This window comes from Antechinus flavipes, chromosome 3 (genome assembly GCF_016432865.1).
Source record: "Antechinus flavipes isolate AdamAnt ecotype Samford, QLD, Australia chromosome 3, AdamAnt_v2, whole genome shotgun sequence".
NCBI lineage: Eukaryota > Metazoa > Chordata > Mammalia > Dasyuromorphia > Dasyuridae > Antechinus > Antechinus flavipes.
In genome coordinates this window covers 86,008,394-86,026,202 of record NC_067400.1, presented here as the reverse complement: position 1 = coordinate 86,026,202, position 17,809 = coordinate 86,008,394, and the positions used below count along the sequence as shown (strand labels likewise).

The following is a 17,809-nucleotide window of genomic DNA, read 5'->3' as shown; positions in this document are numbered from 1 at the left end:
TCACAGACATTTTCTATGATTAAAAAAAATGACAAGTGAGTGTCATAAGGCCTGAGGATAGCAATGCAATTTTGTATATCCAATGAGGAACCTCTCATGATTAACACTAATTAGTATCTGACTCCATGATATAAACCACCCTTTTATTAACCCCAAACAGACACAAAAAGGTACAGTAACTCCTCATCTTCAGAGAACAGAAATACACGCTCCCTTCCTTGGGAGAAGATGCCTGTAAATAACCAGAATAGAAGGAAGGCCCTATTCCCTAGGTCCTGAGGTGGGCCCATCAATGAGGTCTGGCGTCTCCCTGAGGATCATCAGCTCCCCTCGTGCCTGGGTGCTGGATACCCGGAGCTTACCCTGTCCCCTCTGTCACCACACGGGGCACAGGGACCAGCCGATGTTCCTGGTCCTGGATGAGCCGTAGCATCTAGAGAAGCTGAATAAGGATCTGCTTGGGAGGCGCGTCCCCAGGAAGGCCCTGCTGCACAGGAGGGCTGGAGGATGACCTGCATCTGGAGAGTCTTACTACGAACTGTGAGTTCCTTTGGGATGAAGACAGCCAAATGGTGGGTGTGAACCTGGCTACCAACCCTGCAGGTTAGTTGGGCGAGGCTGTCCTTTCTCTGGGCTCGTCTCCCCCAAAGGGCTGATCTGACTCACCCGGGGTCACCAAGCAGCACAGACTGTGCCGTAATGGCAGGGTGGCCCCCACTCTAGTGAACACACCATCACCAGGCTGGGCCAACCTTCGTCCCAAGCCCACCAAACTTCAAGGCCCTCAGAGAGGACTCAGAACGAGCCTGGTCTAGTGCAGGCCCCATCCCCTTCGCGCCCCCAGATCTAACATGGGGATCAGCACTTCACATGAAGGTGGCTGTGAGCTGCACGGCTAAATCCAGATCTAGCCAGATCACACCAACTTGGAAACTCACAGCTCCTCAGTGTCACCTGCCCCTGGATACGTGACCACCAAGAGCTTGTCCAGATCCAAACTCATCACCTCCCACCTGCTGCAGAGTTCCCTGTACTCCCGCGCAGGACAACCCACCTTCCCCTGCCCTCTATGCTTTATTTTTATGTATTCTCTCCCACCAGCAGATTGGAGCTCCTTGAGGGCAGGGACAGGGATTGTCTTTTCCCTTTCTTTGTACCCTCACTGCCTCCTTGGCATGGTACCTGGCACTTACTGGGCATTTAACAAAGACTTACTGACTAGTAAATTGTGAAAGCATAGTTTTGTCTCCACCACTCTCCCCTATCTTCTAGCTCCTGACAGTCTCTCTACCAATCCAGATTACTCTCCTATTCTTGCTCTAAGTAGATTGTACCGTAATCCATGAGATGCTAAATATGAGAATTAAAGTGTTGGCTAATAAAAGGCTAACTGCTTGAATTTGCATTTAAAACCCATGGAGTTATAAAGACTGACCTTCTAAAACAAAGTATATAAAAAGAGGAAAAGCAGACTCCAGAATCAGACTTAGCATGAAAATGGGATTTAGAAGTGAACAGCTTAATCTCTTCATCTTACAGAGGAAAAAACCTGAACCCACAGTCCGAGTAAGAATTGGTCATAAGTAATAGATTCCAATTCAGACCCTCTGACTGAAAACTCTACGTTTTTTCAAGTCTACCAGACATTTTTCCAAAGAGGCTATCCACCTTGCCAGCCAACAGCTCATCCCCCTTGTAACTATGCTTCCAAGCAACAATACTGAGTACTCCTGACAAAAGTTCTGGCAGTCTCCCCCCCTGGGGAAAGGAAGGAACCAACAACCATAAGATCACTTTTTTTCCATCTCATTGGAGCGAATAAGTCTCAGCAGAGCACTATTTCAAAAGGACTGGCTCCCTGTAAATGATACCTTTAAGATTATTATGACAGTATTAGGAAATCAAAGAAAAGAAGTTACATTTTTAGGAGTGACCATAAAAGAGTGAGGACTGATTTCTCAGGTATCTTAGAGAATTAATCTCATTACATGACTTAGAGAGAGCAGGTAATAGAAAACAAAAGGGATAGAGCCAAGGATAAATATCAAGGATTCAAAATTCACTGTTGATTTCTTTCTAAAGTCAAGACTTATATATCCAAATGGTTAATACTCTTAATTTCTTAAAACCTTAATATTTCTTAAATGTGACATGCAATTCACTATTAGAACTACAAAAGCACAAGATGAATTTTATCCCACCATATTTATCAGTAAATAAATTGCTAAGCAAATAAACTGCTAAATTCTCCAACTACAGAATCTTTTTTTTTTTTTTTTTGTCCCTAATTCACCAATCAAAAAACCCAAACGGTTGAAAATGGCAGGCTGAGTTTATGGTGCTAAAAATGTGATCCTTTATACCTGACGCTGTCACATTAAGTACCAAGACCTGTCATCACATATACAAGCACATCTATCATCACTATGTCTTCCTTTTAAAGTCATACTTTGAAATTCAACATTAGAACATTTTACAGTAGAAGAAACTGAATCTGAAGAATTTTTAAATGACTTGTCCCAGTTAACACACTGGAAAGAAGTCGGATTTGAAGGACAGCTGGAGTTAATTCTTACTTCTAATCCTTCCTACTCTGAGACCCTGAGCAATACTACTCCTATTGGTACTACTACTACCACTTACTGCTGCAGCTACTGCTATTGGTACTACTGCTAACAACCACTACCACTACCATCACTAGTAGCAGTGCTTCTACCACCACCACTATTATTACTGTTGCTACTAGTACCATCACCACCACTACTAAGAGTAGCTAGGACATACACAGCACTTTAAAACCTGTAAAATGTTTTAGAAACATGACCTCATCTAATCCACACAACAACCTGGGAGGTAGCTCCCCATTTTACAGGAATCTGAGGCAGAAAGAGGTTAGCTAATTAAGTGCGAGAGGCCACATTTGAACTCAGATCTTCCTGCTCCAGGTGCAGTGATCTACCTACTGTACCCCAAACTGCCTATTACTTAAGCAAAATTTCCCTATAAAATGAAGGTACTGAACTAGATTTCCATCCTCCCTGCAAAGGACATTTCCAATATTAGATCTATAATATTTAGAATATGAACAGAAGTAGTCTGACATAGTGGGTAGTGCTGAACTTAGACAAGAAGACATGAGTTCAAATCCTCAAACACTTACTAGTTATCTAATGACAGGGAATGTCCTAAAGGAAGCTCTTCCTAGAGTTTGCTGTGTACATCTGTAAAACGGGAATCACATACATGGCAGAGCCCCCACTTCAAAGGGGTCATTGTGATACTCAAATGAGATGATCTGAAGCACTTTATACACCTTAAAATGCCCGGTACAATAATCATACATCCTTTTATGAAAGACAGCATAGCAGGGAGCAGAGAGCAGACTTTGAATTCAGGAAGAGCTGGGTTCAATTTCAGTGTCATTTATCTGAATTGGTTAGGGCTTAACCCTAGTCTAGCCGCTAGGCCAATGAGAAACTTTTTTTTTTTTTTAAACAGCAAATTAAGAATAAAGTCTCAGTAGTTTCAGGAAAGACGTTATAACAAACTGAATGGCAAAGGACTAGAGAACTTTTGGCACCGGTGAAGATTACGCTTACTATCTATAAATATATTCTATTAAAATAAGTAACAAGGAATACAAGGAAATAGAAGGGATTGAGCAACTGCACTCAGTAGAAAAATACTCACCCAAACTGTGTAGTCGTCAATACTTCTCCTCGTTGCTCTTTCTCCTCCTGTAACAGCTTCTTCTTTTCAATATTGGCTCGGGTTGGAAAGTTTCTGCAAAAGAATTCCAATTATTTCTAAAATATTTCTCAGTATCTAAAATTGATTGAGTCACTAAAAATTTTTTGCAGTTAATTAATATTTATTTAAATCAAAGAATGACAACTAAGCCACAGGCTTTTTATTTCTTCTACAGAGATATTCTTCAGTTGCTTTTCAGTTATCTCAAACTCTGCCTGATCCCATTTAGGGTTTTTTTGGCAAAAATTCTGAAATAATTTGCCATTTCCTTCTTCAGCTCACTTTGCAAATGAGGAAACTGAGGAAAACAGGATTAAGTGACTTTCTCAGGATCACACCACTAGTAAATGTCTGAGGCTGGATTTGAACTCACAGGAAAATTGAGTCTTTTTGACTCAAGGTCCAGTACTCTTTCTATCCATTGAATCACCTAGCTGAGATATTCTAAGAGATGGATAAAAAATAAAAACAAGAGGTATGTATTCTCTACATAATACTCTCAACGAGTTCCTAAAAGAAGGAGAAACTAAAAACTGTAGATTTGTGTTTAACTTCTTTACCTGCAATAATGTTGGGAAAAGTATTTATGCAATCAATCTTGCCAGAATAATTAACCTTCCATGATAAAAGACAGACGGGATATACTAAAAAATGTAAGATTGATACTGACTTGGGCGAGGATCCCTCTGCTGGCATACATGTCAAAGTGGGCAAATATGGCTGGGAGCATATAACCATGGAATGGGTGAGATCATGACTTGGTTATACACTGAGTTATCAATAAAGAGGTATGAAATCGAAGACAGACTTAAAAGCAGGCTTTTAAAGGTGTGCTCCTGGTTTTGGTTTAATATTTGCACTGGAAAAATGAAAGAGAAAAGTACAATCTTAATTTAATATCGCTATTTTAATTATATATTACTTTACATATAAAAAAAGGCCTTTTGATATAAGCTCATTCTTCTTCCATTCTCTTCATCTCAAACTACCCCCTACTCCTGACATCCTTTCCTATTTTCTCCTCCTTTTGTTGTCTGACAAAAACACAACCAACCTCTGAACATGTTCCTTCCCTATAGTCCACTCTCTCCCTACCTACACCAAACCCAACCATCCTTTCAAAAGCAATTGTCCTATTTCACTCTTCCTCAACTAGACTCCCAGAAAAAATATACTTGTCACCTTCACTTTCTCTCCTCGACTCTCTACAATAATTCCCAATGGCACTCTCTCTCTTAAGTCAGCAACAATATCTTACTAACAATCTTCCCCCAAGTCCTTTTCTTCAGCCATCTTTACCTATCAGCCATAACTGACGCTGGTGACCACCCTTTCCTCCTTCAAATTCTCTTCTCTTTGGGTTTTTCCCAAACTGCTCTCTGCTTGTTCTCCATTTGCCTAACTTACTGGGTCTCATCCATCTCACACCTCCTAACTGGGTGATCCCCAAGGTCTCATCCTAACTTCTTCTCCTCCTCTACATTCTCCATTAATAATCTTATCAACTCCCATGGGTATAATTATCACCTCTATGATTCATAAATATAGGCAAAGAAATTGATAAGTGAGGAAAAAAAAAAGATAGGTAGCAAGAGATGGATTGGGATAATAGATAAAGTTGGGTGACAGGTATATGGAGACCAGATAGACAAATGGACAAGTGATATGTGGACATATGATAGATTCAGGTAATAAGCAGATAAAGATGGATAGGTAATAACTGATAGGGAGAGACACAGACAAGAGGTTAGCTCAAGCACCACCTTCTGCATGAAATCTTTTCTGGTGGTCCCAACAGGTAATGATTCCCCTCCCAAATTACTTTGAATTTAACTACTTGGCATGTGTGTTCACTTTCATTTTATGATTGTCTATGTACTTGCTGTCCCTGTTAGAATATAAGTTCCTGAGCAGAGATTTTCTCACTTTCCATCACTGTTAACATTTAGTACACTATCAGTGCTTACTAAATTCCAGTCTGCTTCTTTGATTGGTTCTTTAAATTTTGCAAATGACAAAAATCTAAATAAATTACACAGTAGCTCAGACCCAGGAAGAAAGGATTGGAAAGTGGTATACTGCTTCTTCTTTTCAAAGCTGTAATTACTATGAAAATAAATTTTACATGACAACACATATATAATCTACACAAAATTATCTTTAAATACAAAGAAAGGTGAGGAAGGAGAAAAATATAGAATTTAAAAATCTTGTAAAAATGAATGCTTAAAAACTGTCTTGACATATAATTAGGGAAAAAATGCTATTTTTTAAAAAGTGGTACAATAAAAATAGCATTGATGATTGGAAAATGGTCAGAAACAACCAGCATAAATATATTTCAATAAGGAAAATTTAGGGAGACTTATCTGGGTAAGGGGGGAAAAATTATACACAGGCAAGATGGGAACTACAAAGAGCCCAGAGGACCTCAGATACCACCTGATCTCATTTTTTCATTTTCCAAAGGAAAAAACTCTAGAGAGGCTAAGTGGTACTGGTCCCAAAGGTCCCAAAGGCAGCAAAGATTAGAAGCAGGATACAAACCCAGATCCTCTCATTAGATCCCATGTTAGTGCTACTGGACCACACAGCCACCCAAGTGAGCTGGCTGATTATAAACAAGAATAAGGGAACATGCTCCTGAGGTCATGATGGAGAGATAATAAGAGGCCCAGCAACCAATAACACAGTCAGAGACTTTTAAAAAACAAGCAGGACTTCAGCAATTCACAACTTACACCATCTTATATAGTGTTTCAACCTGGTTTTTAAGTCAGTATATTGGGAACCTGGAACATAGTTTCTTACAGAAGCAATGTCATACCTAAGGCCAGGTTCTCATACCAGCAAGAGGAAGGAAGGGAAGAAGGAAAGGAAGAGAGAAGGAGAGAGGGAGGGAGGGAGAAAAAGGAAGGGAAGGCATGAGGAAAGAAGGAAGAAAAGAGAAAAGGAGAGAGGGATGAAAAGAGGGAGAAGAAGGAAGGAGAGAGTGGGAAAGAGGAAGGAAGAAAATCTATTTATCACATGGTAACTGAAATACAATCTTTACTACCATTATTATGGATCCCAGCTATGCCATGTAATGGTACATATATGGAGAATGTACTTGTAGTTACAAGGGGCTAACAGAAAATCTCAATTTCTCTTGCCTTGGCCAAAGGCACCAGTGTTCAGGGTTTGGAGGGTAGCAAGAAGCCAAGGTCTCCATGAGCTTGTGGATTAAGAAGCTGAAGGGTACAGGGGCCTGATGCCTATGTTAACTGGGAGAGGGGCCAATCTTGCCACAGCTAATAAATGCTTCTTCTGAACAGGACTGCCCTCCTTTCCTGACCTCCTGCCCAATTGAAAGCAGTCTTACTTCTTCTTCTTGGGTATTAATCCCTCAAAAAGCCCACTGACATTCTCAATTTTCAAAGACTTTTTACTGTTAACAGCATTATCCCCACTTTCTTCTACTTAGAGCTTACAGAGAAAGACAGTTCCATATCTTGAATTGCTGAATTACAAAAATTAAAATTTGCTGATTTCTCCAACAGAAGAAACACAGGTTTCAGAACCAAAGTCCAAGAAGCTTAAGGCAGGGCTTATAGCACTTGATAACAAGAACCATTTATTGCCTAGTTCAATGTGAGCTAAACATTTACACAGAACAGTGAGAGGCAGGGCCTGGTTCTGTTCCCCTGAACTAGAGCGGAATGTAAAAAACGCAGAGGATTCAGAGCAGATCCATGAAGAAAGGCTATAAGAACTACAAATATCCAGCTGGTGAAAAGAAAGTTTGCAAGGTAACAACAAAGAGGCTTTTTTTTTTTTAAAAAAGAGAAGATGGTTACTGGCTGTTCTCCATCTTAAGACAAACTGCACAAGAGCTTGATAAGGTAGGATGATAGCTTTCTCTTGGCCCCACTTTGTCTACACCCACACATCCAGGGCTACTCATCTTACTGCCCATCTAGAAACACAGTTAGCCTCTCATGTCCATTCCTAAAAGTCCCTTATCCACATGAAGGGAATCACTGTGACTGCCTAATTATGTGCATCCAATCTCTGTAGGCCACTTGCTATCTGTGCCTTTTACATGAAGATCACAGGATTAACAATTTAGAACAGGAATGGATTGGTTATTTTTTTTCCCCATTCAAAAGTATTTTATTTTTGCCAATTACATGTAGTTGTTAACATTCACTTTTATAAAATGAGTTCCAAACTTGTCTCTCCCTCTCCTTCACCTCCTCCCTCCCTTTTTTACTCCCCAATATAGCCAGTAATCTGATACAGGTTAAACTATTTCCATCTGAATCATGTTATAAAATAAGAATCAGAACAAAAGGGAAAACTACAAGAAAGGAAAAAAAAGGGAAAATATGCTTTGATCTGCATTCAGTCTTCATAGTTCTTTCTCTGAATGCAGATTGCATTTTTATTAGAACTGTCTTGGATCACTGTCTTGATGTAGTTAAGTCTATCATAACTGATCATGACACAATCTTATTGTTGCTGTGTATAGTGTTCTCTTGGTTCTGCTTATTTCACTCAACATCAGTTCATACAAGTCTCTCCAGGCCTCTCTGAAATATTTATATATCATAACTTATTTAGTCATTCCCCAACTGATGGGCACCCACTCAGTTTCCAATTCTTTGCCATAATGGTTGGTTTGTAAAAACTATCCAAATCGACCTCCTTGTTTTATAGAGAAAACAAAGGCACAAATGCTAAGTGGTTTGTCTATAGCTACTAGAATTTGGTGGGATTTGGGTCTCAAGTTCCAAATCCAGTAGCCTTTAGGCTGCCTCCCACCTCTCACACCTATGGCCCTGCCCATATTCTGGGATTCAATGACACTTGCCTTCCAGCTGCTCCCCGCACTAGACCCTCTATCTCCTAAGTCTAGGCCTTTTCTCTGGCTGTCACCCCTACCCAGAATAATCTTCCTCCTTTTCTTGGCCTCCCAGCTTCCCTGCTGCAGGAAAAACTCTTCCAATCCTCTTTTATTCGGCTGATATCCTTTTCTGTGTATCTCTTGTTTGTACTGCTGGCAAGTTGCCTCCCCTGTTAGACCAGGGACCTTCTTTTGCTGTTTCTTATATTCCCAGCACATAGCAGTGGCCAGCACACAAGAGGCACTTAATAAATGCCGACTGACACTACCTCTCTCCAATATAGAGCAAATATTCCAGTACACATCAATATCAGCTGTTGACAAACGATGATAACGGACAAAAACTTCAATGAAAAAATGATGAATAAATAGGGCTTCCATGATAGCATTAAGAAAAAACTCAGTTAAGTATGCGTGAGAAGGGGGAGAACAGAGAATTCTCGTTCTCTGAAAATTTTTAAGATCCTTTTCACAGCAAAATTTCAGTATAATCATGTGAGATGGTCTCACAAAGTCCCTTTCACATTCTTAAGAGTCTAATTAATTAATTAGAGGAATCTGGGAAATGAGTTTATATATTCCTCCAAGTTTTATCCTCTTCTTATTTGCTCAAATGAGGGCTATTAAGTTAGAAATAAATAGAGAAAGTGAAGGTACTAGAAAACAAAGCCACCTCAAGAGGGGAAACAAGAAGTATTTGATTTAGTTACAAAGACAAAAATTCAAGCATTATTTTAGCTGTCTCTGAAGCATGCTATGTTCTTACAAACAATCCGGAACCCACCCCACCAACATAAAATACCTAATGCTTTTTACCTCCACCCTCCAGGAAGCAGGAGCTGTGAGAAGAAGGAAAAGCCCACCCTCTTAAACAGTAGGACTCTTTGATACAGGATACAGTTCAAGTTCCTGAAGTACACTTGGAATAACAAATCCAGAGAATACCAAGGAAAATAATTTATTCCTTGTTCCTACAATTATTTAAGATCAAAATCTGCAAAGAGTTTCTTCCCTTAGGCAGAACAGCCCTAATTAAGCACCCCAAATCTGACTGTGCCAATGGCTGTGTTCAGGCATTGGTTTTTAAGCACCTACTGTGGTGTTAGGCACTGTGCTAAGCAGTGGGAACATGTCATCGTGTCACTTCATTTTGCTTAAACCAAGGTTTCAAAAAAGATCTTTTCAATTCGCTCACTACAGGAGAAAAGTGAATAGTTCAGATTTCATGGTTAAGAGTGAGAAAAAGATGTGGAGCTTTCAGCGGACTGCAAGCTCACTATGCATCAAGAGGATGACCCGGCAGTCTAAAAGGGCAATGTTGTCCCAGGGTGCAAAAGCATTAGCACAAGGGACCGTGCACCCCCCAGTCGGGTTGCATAGGGAACACCGGTCAGCTCTAAGAGTCAATTGGACCTGTCCAGAGGCCAGCAGGAGGATGAGAGCTCTGAAGAACATGCTCCAAGAAGATGATCTGATGAAGGGAGCAATGCTGGGCCTGAAGACATGAAGAAAAGACTCGGGGTCAGTTTTAGGGCAGAGCAGAGCAGTCAGATTGGCTCTACTTGGCGCAGAGGGGAGAACAAAGTGGGACAAGATGCAAGAGGCAAACTGAAGCCTGTCAGGAGACAGAGGAGAGCAAAACCTCACCAAAACCAGGTGAGCTGGTTCCCACTCACCAGACGCCTGCAAACTGGCAGAAGGAGCCTGGAGAAGTCACTCTTGTTTGGAACAGGACTGGCTACAAGCGAGCTTTTGGGAGCCCCTCCAACTGGACAGAAGGCCTTCTGCAAGCCTGCCCAGGCTAGACAGGGTTGATGGGAATCACACCTCTGAATATATAAAGAAATGCTTTCAAAGTGCCACGTCAGACTCAAGAACACAAGGATGAAATGCCCATATCGGGAACTCCCTGGATGCATCTATGAAGGCTGGACCAGAAGCCAAACTGCTTCCCGGGTAACCCTTTTTCCTTAGTCCTTCTGGGCCTCTTTTCTTCATTGTAAAAAGAAGGGGCCAGATCCTTTCACCTTCAAAGTTCCTTCCAGCTGCATATATACAATACCAAGGAAAGAGTCAGAGTCAGAGGCTTCCTAAAGAAGCTGCTCATTCTTTCCCTCTTTCTGACTTTGCCTTGTTGGCATTCCAAATTTTCAAGATACGGCATTAAACAGAATTCTCTCATAACAAAAGTAACTAGTACTAAAAGAAATATGTAACTACACCACCTAGTGGACTCTAGATTAGAGTTGTTTTTCTCCTTTTAATCTCACTTGAACCACAAACTTCTACTACCTTTTTTGCTTAGGCCAAAGCATGGAAAAGTCATCTACATATATATACACAGAGACAAACATATTTGAAAAGCCAAGCCTTTCTAAGCTTTTCTAAGCAATTAAGTCATCTACATACACAGAGAGAAACAGAGATAGACATTTGAAAAGCCATGCCTTTCTAAGCAATTCCAAAAATGCCACTAAAGGGGGAAAAAAACGAATAATAAATAGCCTTTGGACACTAGAAATTAATTCTAAAATTAGCTTTCAATTAAACACAGTAGACCTCCTTTACTTACCTTTAATTCAGCTAAAGAAGTAATTTACAAAATGAATCTTTGAAAAAAATTTCCTATATCCTACACTCTAAAAATTTTTCTGAATAATTTGGACAATTTTTAACATAGCCAGCTTGATTCAATATGTCTTCTAAGCATAAGCAAGAATATGAAAACTTTAGGAAGAACTGTAAATGTGATATGATGGGAAAGGGAGATTCTTCATTTTCTGATATGAAGATGATGAAAGCTTTGAGCACATGAGATCTGAACCCCAAGTTCATCGTCTGGCTCTGTGACTTAATATTGGATAACCATCTGGCAAGTCACAGAACTACTCTGGGACTCAATCTTCTCATCTGTAAAATAATTAAGTTGGGAAAGAGCATTTCTGAGCTCTAAAGTTTTTATTTTATGATGCAGTGAAATATAGAGAAAAATCTACAAAACATTTCACAAGATCTTCCAATGTGAACCCTGACATTGGTGACTTCAATACAAGTCCAGGTACAATTAAAAAAGAATTATTGATAGAAGGTTGTAAAATTACTTCATTTTAAAGGACAATTGCCATTTAAAAATAATCAAGATGGGTTGAGACTAAGAAATAAAAAATATGGTTTTACCAAAAAAAAAAACTAATACAGAAATTTATATTAAGGAAATTATAAACTTATTTTTTTGAAAAAAATCAAGCAATTTGAAGCAATACTCCAAAAAATTCTATCAAACACATATATGAGGAAATCATATAAGAACATCTGGGAATGTCGATAGTTAAGTGCTATGGAAATGACAGATGATGAATATATTATGAAAACCTCCTCAGGAATCAGATGTATAACTATTTGGTTTTTAAGGACCTCAAGGGAAGAAAAAATCTATAACTTACCTTGGTAACTAGTTCTGGTATTTTAGAAATCCTAAGTGAAGATAGTTTAAATTTTTTCTCCTAAGAAACTTTAGTGTTTTAGATGAATACTTAGGGAATCCATATCTAATTGGCCCCTACTAGGTGCAGGACACAGGCTGAGGTCTGGCTTGGGAGGGCTTAAGGAGGAAAGAGAAAAAGAAAAAAGAAAAAGAGACACTTTTATTCTTGTCCTGGAAGAGCTAACACAATTTATTCGAACTGGTAAAAAAAAAAAAATGATTGAAGACAAAACAATTTATCAACAAGTGTAAATTATATTCGAGCCTATACCATCATCCTTTCCCAAAACACCATTTCCAGTTTCCAGCACTGGCCTTCAAGCCTCAATCTTGCAACCTTGGGGTCGCCTTTTAATTAAATTGAAATGAATCCAACATATGAGCAAATTGCTGGTAAATAAGCCAGAACACTGGACACTAATCTTAATTCTGACAGTCACAACGCTACGTCATGGCCAGATCACCTCATATTCTGAGTCTTCTGTTGCAAGGTCCAAGTCAGGCTCCTGTCTCTAGTAAGGAAGACATTTGGGAAAGGACAACACTGGAGCCAAAGACCCACAGTTCAAATCCCCATGGGTCTCAGTTTACTGATCTATAAAATACTGGAGTCTGCAATCTTTAAAATCCTCTTCCGGCTCTCAATCCTCCTTTGAGTCAAGGCTTAGGCCCTGTTCACTAGTCTGCCCCCTCAGCACCCCAATTTCTAACCACAGTCCTTAAAAAGCCCTCCACCAACTTTCTGCCCCAGGCTCATGATGACCTTTCCTCCAATTTGTACCCACCCAGAAGATGGAGCAAACCCACTGACTAAGTGAATGAGCACTTGTTGCACGATACCACAAGGGGGCAAAGTCTGCATTAAGAAATGAAAGCAGCGGCTCCATGCGACTTTTAGGTGATTGTCTCACACAATGAGAATTTGTGTTTTTTACAAAGTGGCAGAAGTACTATTAGTTATGCTATTGAGCACGGTGAGTCATACATTAAAAGGGGGACACTGACAATTCTTACTCTTAGAAAAAAGTCTCCAATAAGTTATAACTTATCTCAGTTACAAATTCTAACAGACCAATAATGAAAATATTTTCTAAACTTAAGACTAACAGCCTTGAGTGTCTACTATTCAATAAGACTATAAGGGCTAGATACAGGGCTGCAAAGGATACAGAAACATATAAGACTGGTTGGAATTGGCCTCTAATTGAGATGATAAAGACACATACATGAAGAAAAAGAACATCTTCAAGAGTATCACGAGTGTTACTGATACTAGGTATGATATTCTTTTGTTCCCCTCTTTCTTGTGAAATATCCAGCCACCCTTAAAAGTCATCTCAAACACTATCTTTTAGGAGACCTTCCACATCTCCATTCATCACCCCCTCAATAACAACTATCTTCTGCTTGGGAAGAATGGAGAATGGAGGATGGGCAAGGGTGGGGAGAGGCTGGAGGCTGCAGACCCCCAGTGGGCTACTGCAGTATAGTTCAAGCATGAGGTGATATGGGATTGCACCAGGAGTGGCAATGGCAGGAGTGCAAAGTTGAAATCAAATCAAGACAAGGAAACAGAATAGCGGAAGGGCGAGGAAGATAGGCACAAATGCCCCACATACAGTTTTATCAAAATAGTTTCCCTGATGCCCTGACTGAGCTTCAAGTTTTTATAACATCACTGACTTTTCAATGAGATGCGATTGCTTCCCTCTCTATCTGCTCCCAAGTTCATGGAGCAAACTTCTGTGGTGGGAAGGGGCTTGGTGTCCTGGACATTTCCAATTTCTCTCAAGTAGGGATCCTTAACCTAGTATCTATGAACTTGCTTTTTTTTGGAATATTTTGATACATGATTTTCAATATAATTGGTTTCTTTTGTAATCCTAGATTTTTTGCATTTAGAATTATTATCCTGAGAAGGGATAAGGTATTAAGGTACCACAAGAGGCTTCATTAGACTTGTCAAGAAGATCCTTGCCACAAAACAGGTTAAGTAAGAACCCCGAGTCTCTAAAGGAAGGTGACTCTGTATCTACATTATTGCCCCTTTATTATCTCTCCATGCATCCTCCAAAACATGGACAGAGGCCTGCAAGGATTCTACTCAATGAAGGACAAGCATCAGCAAGCAAAAAGTTTTGTTCCCCCCCTAACAAGAGGACCCCTAATTTGTCTTATTTCATCACTTCTTTCTTCAGAACACTGACAACCAATGGGGAAAATAACTGCAGAACTGTAGTTAAAAGAAGTTTCCGTCCTTCAGCTCCTGCCCACATCTCCTTCCATCCTCCAGTACTGTTGTAAGACAGAAGTGCCTATGGCAATTGGGAAATATTTAACAATTAAATAAAAATGTGATCAAATATAAATAATGTTATTACATGGATTTCTAAGTCAATATGTGCATGACCCACGTGGATCATGTAGTAACTCAACAACTCCAAAGAGAGTGACTATTCCATAAATTTAAAAATGATACAGGGCATTTCCATTAGTGCAGGTTTAAATTTTAGAGCTTAATATGAGATTAAGACTTCAGGAACACTTTATAAAAACGAATGACTATTATGACGCTGATAGTGATGGTGCTTCAAGGATTTCCACCAGATTCACCAGACCACCTCATTTTCTCATGCTCTCATTAACATATGATTACTTTATCCATCATTTTATTTCATTAATGAGCTTCTTTCTAGGAGACACTTTCCCTGCATAAGCCTAATAGTCCAGTTGGCCAGTAGCTTCTTTCCTGATAGCAGCTCTTAAAACCCCACAATTTTTGCTAAATAAAATGTGATACCTAACTAATGGAGTATTACTGCATTTTAAGGAACAATTGCAGTTAAAAAAAATTCAAAGAAACACAGAAAGGAACAAATAAGCATTTATGCAGAGAGAACCAGGAAAACAATATATCTAATAACTAGAAAACCTAAACTGTAAAACTCTACAGAGGTAATAAATGTGTCATTACAGCATCTCAACTTAACTGTTGAAAAGAGATGAGCAAAAGTCTTTCTGTTCACTGCAGAAGTAAAAGAGTATACGATTCTGTGTATATTTTGTATTCACAATTCAAAACGTAGCAGCTGTTTTTGTATCTCTCATTTTTTGTCTTTCATTTAAAATCCTTATATAAAGCTCATGGTAGGGTGAGGACGGGGGAAGAACAATATTCAAAAATAAACAAAAGTGAGTCAAATGAAAACATTTTTAAAATTCCATCATTTCCATCAAGTCACCATAGACAAACTGCCTCCTTCCTATTTGAAATTTAATGCTTGTGACTTCTTCACTCACGACCCAAATCCTCTCTTTGTAATAAGTGACCTATTTATTTAAATGAATTGGCTTACTGATGGCCCTAATGCATTAATGTATTTGTTGGCCTGAATTAACAATTAAGTTTTTCCAACAGTGAAAATAACTAATTCACTTTACTCCCAGAGCTCTACAGCTATCCTTTAACCAACAATTTTGATTTGATCACATTAACTAAACCAGAGAAAAACCAAAAGCAATTTCAAGAGGCAGCATGGAAGCCAGGTTAGTTTCACAAAAGATCTGATTAAGACTCTGGATGATACTGTTTCTCTTCTCCTTAGATCTATTGTTTTGTTTTGCTTACAATTTTCAGATACAGAGAAGCAGTGCCTGAACTGGTTAAGGTACCATAAGAGCCTTCAGTATTGTCTGTTATCTATTGTTGTTCAGTCATTTTCATTTGTGTCCAACTCTTTGTGATTCTATTTAAGGTTTTCCAGGAAGACCAATTGGAATGGTTTGTCATGAGGTACTAAGTCAGAGGAATTGATAAGAGACAATAATTATCTAACTTAGCATGGTACTTAACAGTTCTCTGAGTACATTAATGTACTTAGTACTCATTAGAGTTCCACAAGATTCACACCTTTAAGAAAGCATACATAAGGAGGAGCCTACTAAAGGACAAGCCCACTAAGACACAAGCCTATTTCACCTTTGTGCTGACTGGAGGCTGAAGCTGACAGAGGCAAAAGATTAGTGGCAGGAGCTCTTGAAACCAAGGAGAGAGGCCTCTAAAAAAGCTAACCAGGCCCAAGGAAGGAGACAATATAGGATTTTTACTTTAACTCCTAGCGGCATTTGGGGTGATTATACTGAACTGAAAGAAAAGCTGCTCCCAGAAGTTCCCCAAGAAACCTGCTCCCAGAGAACATTATATTTTAGAGAAGAATATTATATTTTGGTGGCACACATAGCATATAGAAATTGAGGCACATTTAAGTAACTCGCCTCTTAACACTTAATTGTCACACAGCTAATAAGTATCTGTGGGCAGATTGTGGACACAGGCATTCCAGACTTTTAAAGATAAAATTTTGCTATAGAAATTTTGCCAGAATTGCTGCATTTTTCTTCAGTTTGCTGTTCTCATTTCATGTTTCAGTGCTCTTGGGGTGACCTAGCTTCACTGGATCTCATGTCATGTATCTGGAGCTTTATTTTCCCATTGCTTTCATAAAATTCTTACTTGTATGCCTCGTGGAATGAATGACCAAGGTTCTTGAATGCTTTTTTATGGGAGTATGTAAGCTTGGGCAAGTTCTATCAATTCTATCACTAGTCGGGATGGCCCCTTAGAGATGAATTTCTTGTTTCATGCTTTCTTATATAATCAAATGAATAAATAAAAGGGCCTTTTGCTTTGTGTGGCTGTCTTGTTTTGGTTTTGCTATTTTAATGATGGTAGGAAGACAGCAAAAGGCATCCACAATTTTTAAACCATCTATCAACAAATTAGCTAATTGTGATATCAAAGTGCCATAATGGATAGATTGCTCAGGAAATATTAAGTTCAAAAGCTTCCTCAATAACTTAACTAAGTAGGAGCAGCTAGATGGCACTCCTGGAGTCAGGAGAACTTGAGTTCAAATCCAGCCTCAAACACTTAACACTTCTTAGCTGTATGACCCCAAGCAAGTCACTTAACCCCAACTGCCTCCCAAAAGGGGAAAAAAAAAAATATATAATAATAACTTACTAAGTGACATGATCTTAAACAAGTCCTTTAACTTCTCCAAGCCTCAGTTTCCTTATCTATAAAGTGGAGGTAAGAATATCTAGTTCATAACATTATTGTGAAGATCACAAGATCTAAAAATCTTCAAAGTATTTTACAAACCATAAATCACTTAAGTTGTAATTTAATCACTTAAATCATAAATACTAGCTATTATTAATAAAAAATGACTATCTTTGCCCAAATATTATTATTGATAAACATATTCCTGTAAAAACTGAAGCACACTCACATTGGTATTCTCACTATAAATGAAACCAGGATATAGAACAAAATTGCAATGAAATGGAAAAATGGCTCCCAAATTTTTATTAAGAGACAAATTTAAAAAGCTAGCAAAGTTGGTTTCATTTCTGCCCAAAGGCAACAAAGAAACATCAAGGACATCTCACTTTGCTGTAGTTATGACAAAAATAAACAAAAAGATCACCTTGAAGAGAGCTACATTTTAATAGTGACATCAATGCAAAGCCGACTACAGGGAGAGAATGTGGAAAATAGAGATCAGATTGTATATTCTATCAGGTTTGGTCAATAGACAGGTTAGTTTTGATGAAGTGCTTTTCTTTTTCTTTTCTTTCTTGTTACAATATAAATATAGAAGCTTCAACCTGACTTATTTCAATAA

At 38.9% G+C, this 17,809-nt stretch overlaps 1 protein-coding gene across 2 annotated transcripts in view; it reads right to left on the bottom strand.

Moving 5' to 3' along the window:
* Nucleotides 1-17,809, bottom strand: part of NUFIP1 (nuclear FMR1 interacting protein 1) — a 56,262-nt gene that overhangs the window by 29,952 nt on the left and 8,501 nt on the right. For both annotated transcript variants that reach the window (XR_007951701.1, XM_051983845.1), the window contains exon 6: nucleotides 3,691-3,783. Coding sequence is in view for 1 of the 2 variants with exons in the window: in XM_051983845.1 (XP_051839805.1) it covers nucleotides 3,691-3,783 (93 nt within the window). In the remaining variant the exon portion in view is untranslated. The remainder of the gene's footprint in view (nucleotides 1-3,690; nucleotides 3,784-17,809) is intronic.